Source organism: Elephantulus edwardii, unplaced genomic scaffold (genome assembly GCF_000299155.1).
Source record: "Elephantulus edwardii isolate Elephantulus edwardi_28Jun2011 unplaced genomic scaffold, EleEdw1.0 scaffold00033, whole genome shotgun sequence".
Classification (NCBI taxonomy): Eukaryota; Metazoa; Chordata; class Mammalia; order Macroscelidea; family Macroscelididae; genus Elephantulus; species Elephantulus edwardii.
The window spans coordinates 21,438,436-21,463,091 of NW_006399783.1; the positions used below are offsets into that span (position 1 = coordinate 21,438,436).

General features: G+C 43.8%; 1 protein-coding gene across 1 annotated transcript in view; it reads right to left on the bottom strand.

Moving 5' to 3' along the window:
• Positions 1 to 24,656, bottom strand: part of COL23A1 (collagen, type XXIII, alpha 1) — a 522,679-nt gene that overhangs the window by 84,183 nt on the left and 413,840 nt on the right. Inside the window, exon 3 of the mRNA XM_006884439.1 lies at positions 15,417 to 15,461. Within this exon, the coding sequence (XP_006884501.1) occupies positions 15,417 to 15,461 (45 nt within the window). The remainder of the gene's footprint in view (positions 1 to 15,416; positions 15,462 to 24,656) is intronic.

Consider the following 24,656-nt stretch of genomic DNA (forward strand, 5'->3'; position numbering starts at 1 on the left):
TGGCACCAGCAGTCAGGAAATCAAAAAGTGTATCACGATGGGAAAGTCTGCTGTTAGGGACCTCTCAAACGTACTCAAGAGCAACAGTGTGTCTCTGGAGACTAAGGTGCGCCTGATACAGGCCATGGTATTTGCAATCGCTTGTTATGCCTCGGAGAGTTGGACAATGACTAGGGAGGACAGAAGGAGAGTGGATGCTTTTGAGCTGTGGTGCTGGAGAAGAGTACTGAATGTACCATGGACTGCCAGGAAAACAAACAGATTCATCTTGGAGAGGATTAAACCAAGCTACTCCTTGGAGGCAAGGATTCTGGGGCTTCGTCTGACATACTTTGGACATGTTGCCAGGAGGGACAGGTCCTTGGAGAGGGACATCATGCTTGGGAGGGTGGAGGGACAGCGCAGGAGGGGAAGACCCTCTATGAGATGGACTGATTCGGTGACTGGGGTAATCAGGATGGGTGTGTCAGAGGCAGTGCGTTTGGCGCAGGATAGAGCAGGGTTTAGGGCTGTTGTGCATAGGGTCGCTATGAGTTGCAAACGACTCGATGGCACATAACAACAACAAGAAGAAGACTGAGTTATTTCACTAGGCCTAAGGTTCTCCCATGATATATATATATATTGTTGTTGTTAAGTGCTGTCAAGTCATTTTCGAGTCACCCTGCTCCAGCTGGTTGTTAGAGGAGTTCAACTTTTTTTTGCGTGTGTGTAAGAGTGTCAAATTTATATCTATAAAAAACATCTGCCATTTCAACTATCTTCAAACATACAACAGTGACATTAATTATGTTCAGCATATTGTTCAACCACTGCACTTGGATGTTCCTAGGACTTATTTTTTTTTATTCTTAAGAAAATGTTATTATTTTTTGTGTGTGTACCGTCAAATCAGATCTGACTGGTACAGGAGGAGATTGTCCCTCCTTCTCCTGCAGAGCACCTGGTGGATTCAAACCATGCACTTCTGGGATTTCAGTGCAGCTTCTTGCTACTAGCCCACCAGAGCGCACCCCTAGGACTTATTTTTGTTGTTTATTGCTTATTTATTTATCCTTTGTGGCCAGGATGTGCTAGTGGCATTTCTTTCACCCCACAGTGTGAAGCTGTTGATGTGGCTCCTCAGAGGATCGGGGCTTGGGGTGCGTCTGGGATGACAGTGGTTTGAGCAGGGATCTCTTTGAATGTCTCTTTCCTTGATCTTTTGGTTAAGTTGTCTCTTCTGGTGTTTCACCCCACCCTTTAGGTTCCACTAATTGCTGGCTGACTGCTCTACTGTTTTCAACAATGCCCTGGGAGCATAAACTGCTCAGCAGTCTGATTCAATTAAATTCAACAGAGGTAGTTTTTGAGGCCTGCCTTTGAGGTTTGTTCTGACCCCAGGAGGGCTCTTCTTAGCTGTCTCTTTCCATGGTTCCTTCTGGGGAACTAGTTGGTCTATGGTTTAGATTGTTGCTCTTAATTAAGAAGAACTATTGTTTTCAAGAGAGCCCTCAGGCCTAAATTTCCCTGTACTCTGTTTCCAATCAAATCAGTTCCTCTAGAGAGAGCTTTGGAGTTCTCTTTACTTAAGGACCTCCACTTACCCTGAGCAAAGTCTCAGAGTCATAGGTGGGCACTAGGTGGGGCAGTAGCCTCTCTAGGTGTGGAATCTGCACCCTATGAAAGAGCTGGGACAAGGGCAATCTGGGTACCAGTTTTTGCAATCTACTTTGCCTAGTTCAGAGCCCCTGGCATACGGATATGGGCTGTGCACACCAGGTACTTAGCCTCTCAAACATGGGACAAAAAATGCTGATGTCCTCCTGGCAACCTTTGAAGGAAGAGGAAGCCCATTCAGCTGCTATGAAAATCAGCTGAGGGAAATGGGAAAAAGCAGATTGTGGCTCAAACATCACAGACTCTTACTGTTCTCACCAAGTTTTACTAGATTTTCCTTGGATAAATGTATCTTTCTTTGTTGCATGCCTTTAGGACAATATCCAGGGATCTTCCATGTATTTTCATAGTTTTGCTATAAAGAGGGACTTTGGAATTGCTCTTACTATCACCCTAAAAAAGTGGCATTCATAATTACGGAATTTTAAAACAGTTTTATCATTCCAAGGAGAAACTCTGTGACTATTAGCAATCATTCCTTGCTCCCCTACCCCAGCCTCTGACAATGACTAAGATGCTTTCTCTGTGGACTTGCTTATTGTTATTGTTATATGCCATTGAGTCACCTGTGACTCAGTGACCCTATGTACAAAAGCTCTGAAGCCTACCCTGTCCTGAGCCAGTCTCACTGATTCCGACACACCAACCTCCATTACCCCAGTTACTGTATCAATCCATCTCATCCGGGATCTTTCTCTCTTGTGCTGTTCCTCTACCCTTCTGAGAATGATGTCCTTCTCCAAGGTTTCTCCTGGTCAGATGCTCAAAGTATGTGAGATGGAGCTTCAAAATCCTAGCATCTAAGGGAAACTTGGTTTCACCCTCTCCAAGACAGATTTATTTGTTTTCTTGGTGCTTCATGGTATGTTCAAGACTCTCCTCCAGCACCACAACTCAAAGGCATCAGTTCTTCTTCTGTCATCCTTAGTCATTGTTCAGCGCACTGATGAAGAGCAAGGAATTGCACAGACCATGGACTGGATGATGTGCACCTTAGTCTTTAAACTGACATCATTTCTTCTCAGTACTCTGGAAAGGTCCCTGCCAGCAGATTTACCTAATGGAATTTGTCTTTTGATTTCCTGACTGCTGGTGCCAAGAGTGTTGATTGTAGAGCTGAGCAAGCTGTAACTGTTAACAATGTCAATCTCTTCCATCCATCATGATGCTGCCAATTGACCCAGTGGTGAGAAATCTTTGTCTTCTTGATGTTGAGCTTCAATCCATATACTTAGAGATATTTCATATAAATGAAATCATGTAACTTGTGGTCTTTTGAGACCTGCTTCTTTGACAGTGTAATGTTTTCCAGGTTCATTCGTAGAGTAGCATGTGTCAGTACTTCACTCTTTTTAAATTGTTGAATAATAGTCCAGTGTGTTAATAGCCCACATTTTTGTTTATCTATTCTTTGGTTGATGGACAACCAAAGATGTGTTGTGTTTCACTTTGGGTTGTAATGCATAATGTCAATACTTAGTAGAGATTGCACTGAATCTGTAGGTCATTTGTGGGGTATTGTATGCTGACATTGTGCCAAGTCCTAGAATACTTCTTATTGTTAGGTACCGTAGAGTTGAGTTGACTCATAGCGACTCAATGAACAATGTACCTGAACCCTGTCCTATCCTATGCCATCTCCATCATCCCTACGCACCTGAGCCTATTGTTGCAGTCATTATGTCAGCCCATCTTCCTGAGGGTCTTCTTCTCTTTTGCTGATCTTTCCAAGCACAGTATCACTCTTTAAGGAATAACCTGTTCAAGTAACATGCCCAAAATATGTGAGGTGAAGTTTCATCATCCATGTATCCAAAGAACACTCTGGTTGTACTTTCTCCGAGACATGTCTGTTTGTTTTTTTGGCAGTTTATGAGATATCCAGCATTCCTCTCTACCACCACAATTCAAAGGCACTCTAATTCTTCTTCTGTCATCCTTTTTTATTGTCCAGCTCTCAGCAGCATAGCAAGTGACTGAAAAGACCATGGCCTGAATCAGGTGTACCTTACTCTTCACACTGACATTATTACCACTCAGTAATCTTGAGTCTTACAGAGTTATTATGAATTGTACTTGACTTGATGGCAAACACCACCACCACCACCACCAATAATCTTGAGTCTATCCTACCTGAATTTAAAAACCATCTCAGGAACAGATCTGAGGGCTTGAACACTAATGAGCAAAGACCAGATGAGCTGTGGAAGATTATCATCCAGGAAGAATGCAAAAGGTCATTACAAAGACAGAGGAGGGAAAAAAGATGAAATGGATGTTGAAAGAGGGTCTGAATATTGCACTGAGAAGCCAAAACAAAGGGAAGGAATCAGAAAATTAAGGAGCTTAACAGAAAATGTCCAAGGCCAGCTCAGGTAGACAAAGCAAAGTATTATAATGAAATGTGCAAAGAGCTATGTTTATGGCATTGAAGTCTTTGGGGGAGAGAATATTTTATATTTTAGGGCATTATGTTTATCGTAAGAGTATGGAATGAGGGTTGCAGAGTGGATTATATTTGGGGTTGGGGGATGTGTGTGTGGGATTGCATACCAATGAGGGAGTTTTGCTTTTAAAGGAGAAGGAGAGGAGCGAACGGGGGGGGGCGGGGAAAAGGGTGCAACAATGAATGAATGGAATTCCAAAATCTCTGTAGATGTTCATCGAAATGAAAAATAAATAAATTTAAAAAAAAAGAAAATCAAAAGGGATGAACTTGCTTGGCATTTCTTAAACTGAAGGAACTGAAGAACAAATTCAATCTCAGGTTGCAGTACTTAAGGGTGCTTTAGGCAGAATATTGAACAATCTAGGAAGCATTAAAGGAAGATGGAAAGAGTACACAGTATTACAAGAATTGGCTGACAAAGAAGAATGAGTACACAGTATTACAAGAATTGGCTGACAAAGAAGAATTTCATGAAATAACCAACATACGATCAAGAGGCAATGGTGATGAAGGAGGAAGTTCAATCTGCTCTGAAAGAATGGGCAAAAAACAAGGCCTAGGAATTGATGGAATACTAACTGACATATTTCAACAAACAAATGCAGCTCTGGATATGCTTGCCAGGTTTTGCCAAGAAATCTGGAGGACAACTCCCTGGCCAACTAACTGGAACAAATCCATATTTATTATCATTCCAAAAAAAGGTGACCCAATAGATTGTGGAAATTATCGAACAATATAACTAACATCACATGCAAGCAAAATCCTGCTGAAGATTATATAAAAAAAAAAAGACTGGAGCACATCAGCAGGGAACTACCAGAAATAAAAGCTGGGTTTAGAAGTGGCCATGGCACTAGGGACATTATAGCCAATGCCAAATTGATCTTGACTGAAAGCAAAGAGTACCAGAGGAATATCTATCTGTGTGTCATTGAGTATGCAAAGACATTTGACTGTGTGGATCACAACAAATTGTGGCTAACCTTGAGCTGAATGGGAATCCTAGAACACTTGATTGTGCTCCTGTGAAACCTATACTTAGACTAGGAAGTAGTCATTAGAACAGAGCAAGGAAATAGCGCATGGTTCAAAATCAGGAAAGGAGTGTATCAGGGATGTATCCAGTCTCCCTACCTTTCAATCTCTATATGGAACAGACCATATGAAAGGCTGGAATTTGTGAGTGGAAATGTGACATTAGGTTTGGAGGACGACTCATCAACAACCTACATTATGCAGATGACACAATCATGCTTGCTGAAATTGAGGAGGACCTCAAGCATTTGCTGCTGATGGTCAAGGACTGTAGTCTCCAATAAGGATTGAAGTTCACACATAAAAAACACACAAAGGTTCTCATCATTAAAGCCAATTAACAGCACCATGATAGATGGAGAAGAGATTGAGATTGTTCACAATTTCAGCTTAGTTCCACAGTCAACATTCTTGGCATCAGCAGTCAGGAAATCAAAAGACAAATTGCGTTAGGAAAATCAGCTGTCAGAGACCTCTCTAGAGTGCTGAAGAGCAACTATGTCAGTCTAGAGATGAAGGTGTGCTTGATCTAGGCCATAGTCTTCACATTTTTTTGCTATACATCAGAGATCTGGACAATGACCACAGATGACAGAAGAAGAGTTGATGGCTTTTAATTGTGGTGCTGGAAAAGAATATTGAACATACCATGGATTGTCAAGAGAACAAACAATTCTGTCATGGAGAAAGTGAAGCTCTGTCTCACATATTTTTGGGTATGTTGCCAGGAGGGACTGGTCCTTGGAGAAAGACATCATGCTTGGAAGAGTGGAGAGGCAGTTCAGGAGAGGAAGACGTTGGATGAAATGGATTGGCACAGTAGCTGGGGTAATAAAGGTAGGCTTATCAAAGACTGTGAGATTGGCTCATTACAGGGCAGGGTTCTATTATGCATAGGCTCACTATAAGTCTTAGTTGACTCAATGACACATAACAAAACAACAACTGGAATAACTTTTCCAATTTTATTTCTGCCTTTTTCTTATCCTTATGAAATTTCCATTACATGCTACCAACATTGTTGGTACCAGCAGTGATGAGATCAGTAGATATAAAATTTAACATGTATTAAATCTTCTAGTCACAAACATAGGACATTTTCATATTTATTCAGGTCTTCTAATTATTTTTTTCAAAATATTGTATCATTTTTCAGGGCACAAGTTCTGGACTTATTTTCTTAAATTTATTTGTAAGTATTTATTCTTTTTCAGGTTGCTATAAATGCATTTTTTAAAAAATTCATTTTTTAATTGTTCACTGTTAACGTGAAGAGTTACACGGCAAAGTCAATGGCAGGTGGCTCAAATCCACTAGCTTCTCTGAGGGAGAAAGATTGGCCTCTGAAAACCCACTGGAGGGTTAGCTATGAGTCAGTTCCACCTTGACGGTACATTGCATTAACTGCTACTATATAGATACACAACTGATTTTTGTATACGGATCTTGAATCCTAAATCCTTGCTGTCATTATTTATGCTGTTGTGTGTCAGTGAGAGAATTTTGTCCATACAAATCTTATATAACAATGTGGTATTGTCCCATAGAGTTTCTTAGTCCATAATCTTTATGGGAGTAGATTTCAGTATGAAAGAATTTTTTTTTTTTTTTACTATTTCTGGTAGAGCACATTTGCTTGTTTTAAAATCTCTCTATTTTTGTTTATCTAATAATTTCTTAATTTATCCTTCAGTTTTGAAGTGTAATACTGGTTTAAAGAGATTCTTGGTTTTCCCGCTCGTTACACTGACTAAAGCATCACACTGCCTTTTGGACCTCACAGCTTTTAATAAGGAACCAGCTGTTAGTCTTCATAAAAAAAAAGACCCCCCCCCTTTTTTTTTCCTGGTGAGTCTTTTTGTCCTTTCTGCTTTCAAGATGGGCCAATTCTTGAGGGAAAAAAGTTATTAAGGTGGGAAAAGTAGAGAGTGAGGAAAGGAGTGGAAAACCCTCAATGAGATAAATTGATATGTTGTTGTTGTTGCTGTTATGTGCTGTCGAGTTGCCTGTGACTCATGGTGACCATATGTACAATAGCCCTAACCTCTGCTCAATCCTGTGCAAATCTCACTGTCTCCGACACACCTACTTCTGTTACCCCAGTCACTGAGTCAATCCATCTCATCCAGGGTCTTCCTATCCTGCGCTGTCCCTCCACCCTCCCAAGCATGACGTCTCTCTCCAAGGACTGGTCCCTCCTTGCAACATGCCCAGAGTATGTCAGACGAAGCCTCAGAATCCTTGTCTCCAAGGAGTAGCCCAGTTGAACCCTCTCCAGGACAAATCTGTTTGTTTTCTTAGCAGTCCTTGGTATATTCAATACTCTTCTCCAACACCACAGCTCAAAGGCATCAATTCTCCTTCTATCATCCCTAGTCATTATTCAGCTCTCTGATGCATACATAACAAGTGATTGTGAAGACCATGGCCTGTATCAGGCGCACCTTAGTCTCCAGACTGGCATTATTGCTCTTCAGTACTTTGCAGAGGTCTCTGACAGCAGACATAGTGACTGTAAAAATAGACTTGAGGCTCTGGTGGCCTAGTGGCAAGAAGCTGCACTGCAATCCCAGAGGTAGGTGGTTTGACTCCACCAGATGCTCTGCTGGAGAAGGAGGGGCAATCTACTTCTGTACCAGTCAGATCCGATGTGATGTTATGGATCTCTTTGAGTTTATGCCATGTAGAGTTTATTGAGAGGTCTAAATTAATGCTTTTACCAAATTTGAGAAGTTTTTCTTCGTTATAGGCATTCCTTCAAATATTATTTCTGTCTTTTTCTCTCTTTTTTATTCATCGAAGATTCCCATTATATGCTACACTTGCTGGTGGCCTGCAGTTCTGTGAGGTGAGGTTCTGTTGATCTGTCTCCTCCCTTCTTTAAAAATATTTTTTCCCCTGTGATTGAAAAATCTCAAATGACCCAGAGTCAAGTTTGCCTTTTTTAAAAAAATCCTTTTTTTAGCTCTTTAGTAAAATTTTCAATTCATTTATTATGCTTTCTCAATCCATAACTTCTATTTGAGTTTTTCCCTTTTTTAAAAAATAATTTTATTGAACATTTACAGAGATTTTGGATTTCCATTTATTCATTGCTGCACTTCTTTACCCGGCCAGTCCTCCCTCTCTCCCCCCCCCCCCACAGTTAGCTCCTCTCCTTTAAAAGAGACACTCCCTCCCTGGTACACAATCCCCCCCGCACCCCTCCCACTGCCCCAAGTACGTTCCACTATGCAACCTTAATAGTGGTCTGTTGTGATAACCATAATGCCCTATCATACATAGCTTTTAAATTATTCTCTCCCTTATTTGTTTCAGTGCAGTATACACAACACTTTCTATATTTATTGATCATGGCACTCTGGTTGCCTAGGTCAAGAAGCTGTGCTGCAATCTTGAAGGCACCGTGGTTCAAATCCACCATCTGCTTCATGGGAAAAAGATCAGCAATCTTCTCTTGTGCAATTAACTGCCTCTGAAAACTCACCGGAGGGTCAGCTATGAGTTGGTTCTGTCTCAATGGTACACAATCACCACCAACACCATCACCTATATATTGATTGTCTCCAATGTTTCAGATACAATTCTCACACTTCCATTGAATTCTTTAGATACAGCTTTCTTTAGTTCTTTTAACATATACTGTTGCTGTTGTTAGGTGCCATCCGGTTACTCTAACACAGCAATCTTGTGACCAACGACCCCGTATTAGACTCATGACTTCTGCTGTGCTTAAGTTTATTGTTGCAACCACTGTGTCAATCGATCCTGCTGACAGTGTTCCTCTGTTTTGAACACCATCTACTTTATCGGCACGATGTCTTTCTCCAGGGACTGATCTCTCCTTCTTGAAAACATGCTCAAAGTATGTGAAATACAACCCTAGTCTCTAAGCCACATTCTGGCTGCCTTTCTTCTAAGACAAATTGATGTGTTCTTTTGGCAGTCCATGGTATATTCAACATTCTTCAGCCATATCACAATTCAAAGGCATCAATTTTTCTTCTGTTTTCCTTATTCATTATTCAACTTTCACATGCACACAAAGGAACTGAAAAATACCATGGCTTGGGTGAGGTGCACTTTAGTCTTCAAACTGACAGCTTTGTTCTTAAGCACTTTAAAGAGATCCTTTGCAGAAAATTTGCCCAAGCAATGGGTCGAATGATTTCTTGGCTGTTGCTACTAGGGACATTGACTGTACAATTTCAATATTTATTCATTTACCATGTTTTCTACTGGTCTAGCTGTAAAGAGTTTTATATTCTTGATTTTCAGATGTAATTAATATTGGAGGCTACAGTCTTTAACATTTATCAGTGTGGTATTTGGACTTTGGAAACTGGCTTTTCTGGCCATTGCCTTAGCTTTCTCTGGGGACGTAACCTCTAGCTGCCTCAACTGCAGACACATGATTCATTAATGAGCCATTATTAATGATTCAGTATCTTCTACATCATCAACAGCTGTGGTATCAACATAAGAGTAAGAGCTGGCCAGACTGTGGAGAAACTGGCAAGGCATAAGTGAGGCTCCATTCTGGAAATGAAGCCAGAGTTAAAAGCTCAACTTGCTGGAAATGAAGGAAGAGCTGACTTCTGACTGCTATGAGACAAAGCTTGCTGGACACTTGAGGAAACCAGAAGCTTCTTCTATTTGTGTTGCTGGACTGAACCTGGACTTGCACTTGTTGACTGAGAAGCTGTCTGACCTAACTGAGAAGTTGTGTCTTGTTAATCTTGGCTTGGGACTCTGGACTAAATCTGGACTTTCACTGTGTGATATTCTTTACCTTCCCTCTCCATCTATTTCCCTTATAAACCACACACCTGGGAGTAAAGTCAAGTCTGTGAGTCAACTCCCAAAGACTATCAGACCTGGTAATTAGTAGAAGTGGGTTCAGCAATGGGGAGCCGTGTCTGCCCTTGCAGGGGTTGATTTTATGCTGTGGTTGTTGTTGATGGGGACAGTTCCCCTTTGTAGAATTAAATAGTGGTCAGACTTGGCCATCCCCATATTGTACACATTGCTCTTGCTCCTTTTGCAATCAGTAAGTGCTGAAAGTCTTGTTTTCTGCAAGTGAGTTTGTGCCATCTGCATGTTAGAGGTTGTTAATAAGTATTTCTTTAATTCTAAAGCCCTGCTTTGTTCACATAGTCTAGCTTTTCAGATCATTTTCTTAGTATACAGATTGGACAGATAGGATAAATGGATACAGTCGTATTTGTATTGGCTATATTTTCCTGTCTTCACATTAGAAACATTATGACTATAGTAGCGAAACATGTTTATAATAGCCAATTTAGAGTTCATTCTTGGAAAGGTGGAGGGTTGACAAAAGACAAGAAGACTCTCAACCAGGTGGATTGACACTATGATTACCACAATGGGCTCTAATGTGTCAGGAAGTGTGAGGATGGCACAATATAGGGCAAGGTTCAGATCTGTTGTTCATAGAGTTGCTATGGGTTGTACTTGACAGCACTTAACAACAACAACAACAACAACAACAACAATTTAAAGTTTATAAAATCTGACATCTGGGCTTACTCTATTGACTGCTTTTCCTCCTTTGTGTCAGCCATACTTGCTAGTCTCATTAGTTTTTTGGAAAGTAGTCAGTCATTTCAATCCAGAATTCCCTTTTCTCTCCCTAGCAATTATTATTGTTATTGCTATTTGCTTGTTTAGTAGCTTTCCTGGACTATTTCTCTAAACTGTATTTTCTTTGTCCTGTGTGGCCACTGAAGCTTCTGCTTGGTCAGCTTAGCAGTCAGCCAGAACAGAGATTCACTTTAGTCTCTTGATCCAACAAGTTAAAAGAGACAAGCTTCAACAGTTTACAACTCTGCCTTCATCTTCACATCCTATGCATGGTCCACTGGTGATTAATTTTATAAAACATAGTTCATGGAAATGATTGTATGAAATATAAGATGAATGGAATAAAGTGTGAAACACAATGTATAGAAAGTTTATAAGCAAACCAATATAAAGTTAAAAAAAAAGAGGAGAAAGATTTGGGTCTCCTCAGCACTTTCCTATAAATGCACACAGTACATGTGTGTGCAGTTTGTATTCCCAGAAATACAGAAAAGCTTTTAAAAGTCACATTGGAGACTCATTTTTTAGATTTTTTTTCCCTTCAAAGTTTTGCATCAGCCTCCAGTTTTCCTCAACTGGTATTACTATCTCTGGCAGCAGTGATGGTGTACAATTGCTGATTGTTTTTGGAAAGTGCCCAGGGGGATAGAGCTTTTCCCACTGGGAGAGCTCTCTGACAGGCTAAGGAAAGATAAACTTTGTAAACAGGGATTTTCCAGGGAGCTGCCAAGAAGGCAGATAACAATTCTCTGAGGATGGGCTTTTGGGAAGTTCCAAACCTCTTCTGACTCCCCTGGTGGCAGGAGCCCACTGGTTTTCACAGTTTACGGCAGGTTACAGCCGGGCTGCTGGTGGTCAGGGCTACAGAGGAGCTGAGGAGAGGCTGATGGGGATAGGGAAAGTGGACCTGTCACTAAGACTGCTGATATTAACAAGATCCAGTCATTGTCCCTAATAAACACTCCTCAGATAGGTGCAGGTCTTTTATGAATCTCTAGAGTTCTGAAAAAGTTTTCCTCCCACCCCTAGTGTTTTAATGATGTTTGTGGAGGAATAGGAATTTAAAGGCCATACATACATACATACTCCACTTCTTCCACTGAAGGAAAAAAAGTTCTTGGTTGAACTGATAAAAAGCTTATCACTAAAACTCTTGATTGAAGGGTGGAAGCTGCAGTGATTTTGGGAACATCTCCTTTTCCCCCTATCTTTCTTCTTTATTTTATATCAGTTTCCATACAAATTTGTATATACTGGTTTTACAGTTTCCTTCATTCATATTGAGTTTCATTTCATACAATCATTCCCATACATTGTGTTTTATAAAATTAATCACCATTACCCTGTATTTTCAGGTCCCCACTGGATCTTCCCCATTTCCTCTGGAACATCTCCTTTGTCTCTCTATCCTTATTTATTCCCCCCCCCTCTATTGCAAACTATACTGTATATTATTATTTTTAAAATGTTTTAGTTTTAATTGTGATTTTAACAAAACTTTGCAGAAAAGTTAGATTTTCATTCACTCATTGTTGCACATTTTACCCCTTTCTCTGCATCTTTAACACAGTTACTGATAAAGTGTGTAATAGCTTCATCCTTGATGCCTCCTGCCCTGTGACCTTCCCTCTGTTCTTCCTTTGCCCACATCTCCCTCATTCTCTCGCCTTTCCTTCCTCTCAACAAGCATTGATTGAGAGCTCCTGAGGACCTGAGGATCCACACACAGCTCCTTCCCTGAGAGGCCCTTGGTTTGATGGAGAAGAAAGATAAATTTTCAGTAAAACCCACAGGCCTGAGGAAGACTGGGACATAGAAAAGTATCTGGAGCTATGAGTATCATGAGAGCCATGGGCTCTTTTTTGGGAAAGGAGAATCCTGCCATCATGCCCAGAGAGGACCCCAACCTACAGGGCTGGGTTCCACTGGCCCAACCACGTTTTCTCAAGGTGAGGAGTAGACCAGAATGTCAGTGAGACTTCCTCTCCGCTACAGAGAGAAGACCATATTAGAATTGGTGTGTTTGAGCTGTGTTATTGGTGAAGATTGTTGAATACACTATGAACTCCCAAAAGAACAAACAAATGTGTGTGGGACGAAGTGTAACCAGATTACTTTTTAGAAGCAAGGACGGTGAAACTCCATCTCACATGTTTTCAGGAGGGGCCAGAGCCTGGAAAAGGACTTGGGAAGGAGGCCAGTCAGCTAAAGATAAGACCCTCAGTGGTAGGACTTGACACAGTGACTACAACAATGGTCTAAACACGGCAGAGAGGTAAAGGATGCAGGATTTGCAAAGGTTCTGTTCTGTTTATTCTGCGCATCCAGTATCCACTTGAAGGCACCTGACAACACAGATGGAGATTCAGGCCCATGTGGCATTTCAGACAAAGCCTCCCAGTGGGAGGCTGAGAAGACCTATTCCATAGCAACAGCTGCTCAAGACATCTCTGTCGAATCTGGTCCCACCAGCCAATTAGAGCCCTCCTCGCTGGGCTCCTCTGGGACAGGAAAAGGTTTGGTTTGTACAAGAGAAGAGCCTGAAATCAGGATGTGCAAGTGTGTGAAACTTTCGAGAAACAAACACCAGGTCCAGCCAAAGCTATCCCGGGAGAAACATCTGTTCATTGCTGTTTACACCCTCCTCTGACAGACAGAAAGTTCAGGACAGCCGGCGGGGAGAGCAGTGAAGGCGAGGAGGTGCTGCCTGGGTCTTGCCCAGCAACCAACCTTAGACGAGACACTTCTCCTCCTGGAGCCTCAGTTTCCTTACTTTCAACGCAGAGATAACGGCACATTGTTTGATTGCATTGGTGTGTGTGGAATACATGAACTGAAGGGCATGAAGGGGTTCTCCAGAATTCCTGCTTTTACTGTAAACCATAATTCTAATGGGACTTTTGAGTATGTTGAGTAAATGGAATAATTTCATTCATTGTTCTAAAAAAAGTTACTATGTATTCCTCATGTCTTTCCAAAGGGACGTCAGGAGCCTGCAATAAAACATTTTACGAGGGTAGAAAACTGGAGCTGAGTGATGAAGTGTGTACTTGGAAGCATGGTGATGCGGAAGGGTGTCACACGCACGACCCAGACTAAAGGAAGCTCTAGCAGCTGAATCCCAACCAGCCTCAGCTTTTGCAAGTCCAAGCCCAGAGAGAAACAGTGTGTGTGTGTGAGTGTGTGCATGCATGTGTGCTCGCTCGCATGTGGGCTCCTATCAGCGAATCCTACAGTTTATTTGGAGGTTCTTTATAAAAAGAAGGATTCCTGGGGGTACAGTGGTCAAAGTCCTAGACTGCTAACCAATAGATCAGTAGTTTGAATTCATCAGCTGCTCCTCCATGGGAGAGAGATGCGACAGGCCCCTTTTTTCAAGATTTATAATGTTGGAAAGCCCGTGGTGCATTTCTCTGTCTTATAGGGTCACTATAGGTCAATAGGATGATGATGAGGACGGCGCAGGGCAGGGCACCGATCTGTAGTTTATAGGGGTGCTATGGGTTGGGATCAACGTGGAAATGTAAGAACAACGGGTCAATATTCGCTTGATGACAGTAGATTTGGTTTATGTAAGAACAAATGGGAATAAGCAGTAAGAAGCCTGGCCCCTGGGAGAAGGCTGTGCTCCGTGAGAACCTGCCCGGATTTTCAGGGCCCATGAGTGCCTGGGTCCTTTGGGTGATGAGTCCATCCTCTTGTGAAGTTTCCTAGATGGTCTGTGCTTAGGTGTTAATCAAGAGGTTGGTGGTTGAAATCCACCCAAAGGTGCCCTGGAAAATAGCCTGGCAATTTTCTTCCCTAAGATTACAGTCATGGCAATCTCTGAGGCACGTAGTTCTACTTTGCAACACACAGGGTCGTGAAGAGTCAGAGTTGGCTCAGTGACAATGGATTTGGGTTGTGTTTGTGCAGGCCCTATGTGCTCTCCCACTTCTTCCCTGGTTCATACCCACTCTGGCCAGCACAGCCCAGACGAGGAGATTGAGGTGGCTGTGGCTCAGTGCAGGACAAAGCTGAGAAGACAGGACAGCTGCCTCCTCAGGGACACCGCTTTGAGGGAATGGGGACACTACAGGAGGCATATGAAAGGAAGTTCATTTTAGTCTAAAAAGCTTGAAGACTTTTACATTGGGAAGAGATGGGGTGAAGACAGGAAGCTCAGGAGCACTGAGTGCAGGGCTACCTAGAGCAGGTTCCAGGGCAGAGCAGCAGATGGTGAGAGAGAAGGGACAGCAGGATAGGTCAGATGGAATAAATTACAGGCATCTTCCCTGGGCGGTCCAGCTCTCTAAGAAGGAGAATGGACCAAAGGTGGGGAAGAAGAGGAGAGACATCCAGAAGAACTGGTATCTTTGCCGAGGGACTCATCACCAACTCCCGCAGAGAGGGGGTGTGTGGACTGATTGTTTCCAAGGCTGACAATGAGATTCAGGGATTGGCTGGGGGCACTGAGAGGATAGTCACTGAAGCTGTGGATGTTGGGAAACCAAGAGAAGTCACCGCTGGGTGCTGGGGATCCAAGCACAATGGCTGGAATTAGAGGGAGAATAAGATCTGAGTCAAGACATGGCTACTGGGGAGAAGGGGACAGATATCTACACCAGGTCTGGGTCAGTGGTGGATTTTTTGCCTCAGTTTATGAAATGAGAAAATCTGGACTCACCAGGATCGCCTCTTCGTCCAGGTTTGCCACGCCGTCCAGGAGGACCTAGACAGGAAGACAAGGCAGATGACTGTTATTTTTTAAATTAATTTTAATGGAAGTTTACAGAGACTTAGGGTTTCCAGTCATTCATTATTTCACTATTTTCCCTGCCCATCCCTCCCCCCAAGTCCACTCCTCTGTTCAGCCTTCACTCTGGACTTCCGTAATGACAACAATACCCAATCACATATCCCTTTTAAACAGATATCTCCCTCATCTGTTTCAATGCAATATACATCATTCCTCCCCTCCTTCTCTGTCTTCCCTCAACTCCGATGTCAGTCTCGCTTTACAACAGTGACTCTATGCAGTATTTGTCCTTTTGTGACTGAGATATTTCACTCAGCATAGTGTCCTCTAGAGTCACCCATTTTGCATAATATTTCATGAGTTCTTTGTTTTTCAGAGCTGCATAATATTCCATTGTGTGAATATACCAGAGCTTCTCTATCCATTCATTTGCTGATGGACACTTGGGTGTTTCCAGCTCTTTGTTATTGTGAACAAAGCCGCAATAAATGTGAGTGTGCGTATATCTGCTTGGGTGGCAGTTATGGGTATGGTTTTTTTAGGGTAGATTCCCAGTAGTGGAATTGCTGGGTCAAATGGTATTTCTATTTGCAATGTTTTGAGAAAGCAGGCAGATGGGCTTGTTGAGAAGGAAGACAGTGGACTTGGCTCAGCTCCCTCAATCTACAGAGCTTGCCCAGCTCACCCATGTTCACCATGCAATAGTGTCTTTGGGGGCAGCTTTCTCACTGTGCGCTCCCTGCTGGCTGATGGAAAGATGAGGAAAAGGAGATCTCCCTTTCTTCTGGGCTACTGAGCCCTGTTCCTCTTCCCCTGTCCTTGTGACTTGCCTTCCTCACCCATCATTCATTCACTTAGTTGCTTAAGTATCTGTTCATTTATTCATTCACTAGTATACCAATCTAGTCTTAAAGCAGTCCTTTCATAGTAAAAAATGTTTTTTTTAAAAATTATATTTTTTCTTCATTTTTATTGTATTATTTTTTACGTGTACCATCAAATCAGATCTGACTGGTACAGGAGGAGATTTCCCCCTCCTTCTCCAGCAGAGCATCTGGTGGATTTGAACCATGTACCTCTGGGATTACAGTGCAGTGTCTTGTCACTAGGCCACCAGAGCTCCCTTAGAGTAAAAAACTTTTACTACCCCGAGACTCTTGGGGTGGAAGAGTCTGCAGCTCAGAAACTTCAGACTTGGGAGAAAAACAAGGCTGAAAGTGGGACAATCTTACAAAAGCCCTGACAAATGCTGTCCAATATTTGCTAAAATAAAACAAGACGTGGTAGAATTCAGTGGTAGTGTTCTCATCTTTCATGTAGGAGACCCTGGTTGATTCCCAGCCAATACACCTCCTGCACATCTGCCCCTGGCGATCAGTGGAGGCCTGAGGGCTGCTGAACAGGTCTCAGCGAAGCATCCAGAGTTAGAGGGATGCTATTTGAGATCATCAGCCAGGATCATAGCAGGCTGATCAGCAACCAATCACAGGGATTGTTGCAGAACGAGGCAGTGCTCTGTCCCACTGTGCGTGGAGGTGATTATGAGTTGAGGGTGGACTCAATGGTAGTTAGCAACAAAAGAAAGCAGTATAGACAGTACACCAAATAACATCATCACATCCTTTTGTGCATCCTTTCTAATTCTATGCTGTGGAGTTGGCGCTGAGTCATAACGACTCTCTGGACAACAGGATGAAACACTGCCTGGTCCTGCACCCCCCTCACAGTTGTTGTTATGCCGAGACATCAAAGTAGGCACTGAGTCTCTCCGTCTCCTTGACTAACCTCTTCTTTTTCAGGGACCTCCTCCTTTACCAAACATGATGCCTTTTTTCTGGGGTCTGGCCCTCCTGATAATATATCCAAGTATGTGAGATGAAGTCTTGTCACTCTCACTTACTAGGATATTCAAGGCTGTACTTTGTCCAAGATAGATTTGTTTGTTCTTCTGGCAATTCAGTGTATAGTCAAGCTTCTCTCCGCCCCCCGCCCCCCCCCAGCACCATAAATCATGCTATTACAGATTATTAAAATCAGTAATAATACACTGCCCATCTACTTTCCTTTTTCTCTCACCAGAACTTTCCATACCTCCTTTCCCTAAAGTTCCAGAGAGGTGCTTATGAATATGTCGTGACTTATTGCAGATAGAATGCACACACTCATTCTTTTCCATACTCAGACTTCCACCCACATGTTTTAAGCCTTTCTAAATGTAAAATCCAGGCCATCCTGGCTCTACCCTCTACCCCACTGCTCCACCACAATGCCTGAGACATGCGGATCCACAATGCTGAACAAGTAAAGTGCCTTGGTGACTGGAGACCTGGCCAGCCTCCTCCCAGTCAGAGGTCCGTGCCTTGGCTGTGTCAGGACGTCCTGGGCCCCAGCCCCTTTCAACCGTGTCTCCCCTCATGATGCTGGAGTGGGGGGTGTCAGGCCTTGATGAATGCTCTCTATCCTGGTCTCCTATCCTGGAACTTGCTGGAAATATTTCTGATGTCCATTTGACTTCAACTCTGCCTCCATTTCCATCCCTTTATTTCTGAATCTAGCTACTATCACACAATTCTCTCATTTTTCTCAACTGTCAGGGAGTGCTGGCCGCTTAGCCCTCAGTGAGTCGTGGTGTTAACCCAAAGGTCAAGCCTCTCTGGCAGTTCAAATCCAACAGCTGCTCTGAGGAAGAAAGATGGGCAAGCTGCTTTTCTGTGATTTACAGCCATGGAAACCTGAGTGGGCTCTGACCCACGGCAAGGGAGGAGGGGCAGAAAGTTTGCTGAAGTCAAGTTGCATATGCTAGTTGCTGCCAAGTCAGCTCTGACTTATCTATGCTGACATTTTCCCCCATGAGATCAAAGATGACTTATGAATAAGGATGACAGAAGAAGAATTGATGCCTTTGAGCTGTGGTGCTGGAGAAGAGTGCTGAACATCCAAAAGAACACACATATGTCTTGGAGAGGGTGAAGCCAGAGTGCTCCTTGGAGGCAAAGATGATGAAGCTTCATCTCACATACGTTGGGCATGCTGTGCTAGGAAGGGCTATAGATTGGAAAAGGACATGAGGCTTAGAAAGGTGGCAAAAGAGAGGACAAGTAGGGCAGAAAAGCAGAAGCAGCCTTGGTCAGAGGCACTATCTCACTTGGTTAAGAGGGAGCATAGGGAGTTCTCGTGAGGTAGACCATGGGGAATTGTGCTGTTTACCCAAAAGTGGTGCCACTCGGCTGGTTCAAATCCGCTAGCAACTCCATTGGAGAGAGCTAGACAATCTCCTACCGTGTGATTTACAACCTCTGAAAACCTGCTGGAGGGTCAGCTCTGAGTCAGTTCTGACTTGATGGCACTGAGTTTGAATGAGTGAAGCCATTTCTCTAGGTGCTCTGAATCAGGAGAGGAGAGTGTATTCATTTCCTAGGGCTGCAATAACAGCATGCCACAAACTAGGTGGCTTCACAGAACAGATATTTATTGTCTTAGAATTATGGAGGCCAGAGGTCCAAATCAACACAGCAGCCAGGCCACACTTTCTCCAAAGGCTCAGGGAATGATCCTTCTTTGTTTCATCCAGCTCCTGGTGATCCCAGGTGTTTCTTGGCTAGTCACATTATCACATCACCTCTTTTATATGGATACCACACAGATGGGAGTAGGGCCCGTCCTCCTCCAGTATGTGGTTGTGTGCCTTCATCTGCCTACTCATGGTGACCCATTCAACAGTGTAGAACTGCCCTGTAGGGTTTTCTAGGATGTAAACGTCATGGTGACATAGTCCTTAGGGAGCAGTGGGAGCAGTTGCTTTTCATTTCAGTTTATAGCTTTGGAAACTCAAAGGAGGTTTGCTCTGAGTCAGAACCAATTTCATGGCAGTGAGCTTTTTTGTGGATAATCTTTATGGAGGCAGATTTACTATACTGCTTTCTCCCACCGAGCTGCTGGGTGGGTTTAAACTGACAACCTTTCAAATAGGAGCTGAGTGTTTCTTTGTTGCCCTAGCAGAGCTCTTTATACTCCAGTAAGACTTTATGTTAATGCAACAGATGAGCTCTCCAAATACCTCAATTCCAAACAAAGACCATGCTTATAAGCACAGTTAGGATTTCTACCACCCTCTTCTGGGACAATTCTGTCCATAACAGAGGTTTTCCGAGAAACAGTGAGAGAGAATGTGAAGAGAGAACTGGGGCCTCTGTGAATCCCAGCGAGGTCCCTTAGTGTTAAGTATGTGATCCTGACACACGCTCAGGGGTGAAGTGAGAATGACTTTATTGTTGTCCTGGTGAAATCGTGGCTTGCAATCAGGATTCAAGTTTAAAAATTAAAAACAGGATATTTCATGCACCGCTGAGTTTTTTGAGGAAGAAATCCATTTCAGTTTCATGGTCCCGGCTTTTCCCTGATCCTGGACACAGATTTTTGTGGTGGAATGACCCAGGGCTGCGTGGACATGAGAGGCTGGGATCCCTGGCCTTCCCTTAACAGATTCTGGCTTTGCCCACCTAGGTGGGCTCCACAGCATATGAGACACCTCCGTGTCCACTGCCAGGGCCAACCAGGCTTCGCAAGCATCATGGCCTGTCATGGCCAGAGCACATGGCTTAGTTTCTGCCCCAGTTACTGAGTCTGGGCCAATAGTGCTGCAGCCTAATGGGGCTGGACTGTGTTTGGAGAGCTAGTCAGCACGTGGTCTTAGGGCGAGTGAGGGTGCATGGACAGGGGCCCTTTCAGTATACATAGCATTGTGTCCTCTGCTCACAAGAGAGAGGACTTCTTACTGGTTCTCAAGGACCAGTGATCTGGCCTCTTGTTTCTGGGCTCTGGTCAGGCCACTGGAGGCCAGAGCTCAGCTCAGTGGGGCTGGGCCTGCCTTGGGTGGAGGTGGGATAAGTGCAAGACAGGTCATAGTGGAGAGTGACCTGGCCTGGCCTTGCACTGGGAGTGGAGCAGCATGGAGGTCTTCTGATGGCCATTACTGGGCATGACTGTAAAATTGTCGATTTGTGTAACTGAAGCCAGATGAAGACATTTGCTTCAATGAGGTGGCTGAACGAATGGATTTGTCTGGGCGGTTCTCCCGGGTGGCATGGTTAGGCAGATGGCTCTGGGTAGAGGGATGTTGGGTGGGTGGGCAGTTGCCCTGAGAGGATAGAGGGGCTGCCTCAGGCTCGTGAGGATGCTCACAGGGGCTTGGTCAGGCAGGCCAAGCTGGACAGGGCCTCAGGGTGTCCCTGGGCATGCAGGGCTTGTGGGGTTGCAGGCTGGGCATCTGGACCAGTTCCCACCTGAAAGGGCCTTCCTGGAGAAGTATGAGGGTGTCTGTGAACCTCCACAGGGTAACCCCAAATATACTCAAGAGACTTTGGGTGATTAACTCGTATGCCAACAACCAGCCACCTTCTCTGCTGAGATTCCTGCTGTAGAGCTTGACCAGCTCTGGAACAACCCGACTTGAGGGCAACATGTCCAAATTTGAGCGTCCCTCCTCTTTCTCCATATGCTTCCTCATTGTCCCCTCCTAAGTGCAGGCACTGGGCTTCCTTCTGTGTGCCCAGCAGAGACCCTGTCCTCAGTGCCTGGCAGCTCCCACCACATCTCCACCACTTTCCTATCCTCCTTGACTTTCCCTTATCCCTCCTCCCCATAGAAGTCAGTTCACTGCAGTAGAGGCTGCATCCGAAAGTAGGTTTACATTCCGAACTCCCAAAGCAAGACAGAAATGGTGACATATGCTGTGGGCAGGAAGGAAGGAGGGAGGAATGGTACGAAGGGGCAGAAGGTCCCTCCCCATCGTTTCCTGGAGTTCATCAACAGACTATCACGTTCTAATGACTGTAGAAGATGAAGAGTCAGTGTCACGGTAACTCTAGCCCCAGCCCTCACCCCGGCCATGGAGTCAATCCTGACTCTTAGTAACCCTGTAAGACCGAGTAGACCTGCCCTGCGGGGTTCTGAGCCTGTGATCTTCATGGAAGCAGATGGACACATCTTTCTCCCACGGTCAGTGGGTTTGAATTGTGACCTTTAGATTATCAGAGAAGTGTTTTAACTACTGTGCCACCAGGCCTACCTCTCTGAATTACAGATGCAGAAATTGTTGAATTAATGGTATTTTTCTCTGTCTATATTCATCATCATCATCATCATCATCATCATCATCATCATCAAAGGCTACTAAATTAATGGAAACAGCCTAAAATGTCTATCAACAAATGGAAACCAGATGAACGGATAAACAATGGAATATTCTTCAGCCATAAAGAGAAATAAAGTCCTAGAGCACACTACGTGCAAGAATCTTGAAAACATGATGCTGCGTGCAGGAAGTCAGGCACAAAAGGACAGACATCATACAGATCACTTATTAAATACTTAGAAGGTTCAAACGCATTACCAAGGTCTATTAGTGCATAGTAAAGGTGGACAGATAGAGTATTTGGAGATAGTGGGTTTCTGTTGATGAGGATGGAAAATTTTGAAAGCAGATGGTGGTGATGGTTGAACAGTGTGACAAATGTTACCACTACTGAATTATACATGTTAATAATGTTGAGATGGCAAATATTTTGGGACACGTGTACATGTATACATAGCTGACCCTCCAAAGGGTTTTCAGAGGCTGTAAAGCCCATGGGAGGAGACTGCCAGCTTTCGGAACAGCTGGTAGATACGAACCCCTTGCCCTTAAGTTGGCAGTGCAACCCCAGATGTGTGTATGTATGTGTGCATCTAACCATCTGTCTGTCTATCATCTGTCTATTTTAATACACACTTACACACACACAAGATTATCTAGTCCAACTGGATGCAAAGTTTAAAAGGACAAAGATTTGCTTGGTTTGATGAGCTTGGGTTGTGCAGACAGGGAGGACTTTCTCTCTACCACCATCCCTGTGGAGACCACAGCCGTGGAAACCATAGGCGGCAGTTTTGCCCTGTCCTATGTGGTTGCTGTGACGTGGAATCGACTCCACACCACACAACAGCAACAACTAGAAGGCAGAGGCGACAAGATATGGCCAAGCAGAGGCAGGAAGGGCAGTGAGCCTGCACTGGTCTCCATCCTGACTGCTGGGCTCATGTGCCATCTCTGCGGACAGAGGTCAGGCACACACAGTTGTAGAATCTTCTGGAAGGAAACAAGAAGGAGTAACCTTTGGCCTGATTTCTAGCCTGCCAAGTGCCAATACAGGTCCCTGCACATCATTCAGCCTACTCTGACTCAGAACCTATGTGCCTGCTCTTCCTTTCTCTACAGCAAGCAAAAATGAATTATGGTCCAAGAGAAAAAGGGCTGGTGATTTACTTAGGAAAATGAACTATTGAAAACCCTGTGGATCGCAGCAGTTCAATTTATAAACAATCATGGGGTAGTGCAGGACTAATAGTATTAGGTTCTGTTGTTCATGAGGTCACCACGAGTCAGGGTTCACTGGATGGCAACTAACAACAGCAACAACAGTGCAGATGGGAGAAAGGCTGTGTCCAATGCCACTAGTCAACAGGCAGTGCTGGCTTCTGGGGACACAGGGACCTCCTCCTGCACCCCCAATGCAGGCAGCAGAGCAGATTCAGGGGACCCATGCTCCTTCTTCCAGCTGGCTCTGCCCTTGAGCATCTGGACCAGGCCTCCCAGTGAGAGGAAGACCAGCTAGCCTGCAGTGAAGACATTGCTCCAAACAAGTAAAACCAGACCCAGGCCTAGTGGTTTGTCACAAAAGTGTTTTTCCTTCTCTTTCTTCCTCTCTACACGTGGGAGAACATCTCCTGAGGTCAGCACGGATGCACACAGTCATGGAGTCATCAGGCATGTGTCAGTCTGTAACTCAACATAACCTAGAAGCTTACTTTCAGATGGAGAAACTGAGGCTGTGTGAGAGAGAACAGGTCTGGCCTGAGGATGCAGAATGAGTTTGCTGCTGGTGGAAATGTTCAGCAGCAGCAGGAGGACCTCTGAACAAGGATCTGGGGAAGGGCCCTTCCTCCTGCCCCTGCCTGAGATCCACACCATTGTGGTCAGAGATTAGCAGCTGGGGGGACACCGGGTTCTCACAGTGGGTGTTGCCACAGTGGTATCTGCTAAGCTTCTTCAAGACGCTTATGGGCAACAGACACCTGCAAAGGGGTACCTGAGAGAAGGGAGAAAGACAACTGATATGGAAACCATTCACACTGAGCAAGTTACTTCATTTCGCTGAGGCTTTGGGTTCCAGCTCATGTAGCTGGCTTGGGGTGGTGGCTATGTCATCTGCCTTGCACAGATGTAGAATTCCTAGGTGTTGCAAATGGTAAAAGTGTTAACTGAAAGCTGATAGCTGAAAGGAACTGGACTTTCACTTGCAGAAAGTTGAAACAGGATCCACATCTCTCACTATACACAAAAATCAACTCAAGGAGGATCAGAGATCTGGGAGTAAAGCCCCAAACCATAAAGTTCATAAGAGATACACTGGGATCAAGTGTAGAAGTGCTAATCCAAGGTATAATGAGATTGCCAAATGCAGCCAGATATGCACAATTTGAAGAGGATAAAATTGATGAGTGGGACCTTCTAAAGATTAAATCCATGTATGCATTAAAAAATTTTCCCAATAGGGTGAAAAGAAAACCTATTGACTGGAAACAAACAGTTGGCAATATGATCTCAGACTTCATCTCATAATGAAATTTTGTCTCATAATGAAAGTTTAGAGAATACTCCTGGGCCTCCACAAGAAAAAGACTGGTAACCTAATTACAAAATGGGTAAAAGACATGGAAATAATCTTCACAGAGGAAGATATTCAAATGGCAAACAGTCACATTAAGAATATTACATGATGCCACTGTTGTAGAATGGGACTAACCTTGGGGTTGGGGAAAGACTGAGTAAGATGGGTTCAGTAATGTATATTGCACTGAAACAGAGGAGGGAGAAAACTGTTTAAAAGAGATACGTGACTAGGTATTTCTGTCATCACAGGAGACTAGAGCGAGGGCTGCATGGTGGAGGGGACCTGGGGGAGGGTTTGTAAAACAATGAAAGAATCTTTTCTTTTACTTTTCCATAATTTTTGACTCACGTACTTATAACTTGTTAGTTAAATTTGTGTCTTCTAGGTTGCAACCCCCCTATGATACATCTTCAAGGATATGAACATGTACGGCTAAGCACAATTAATAACAGTGCAT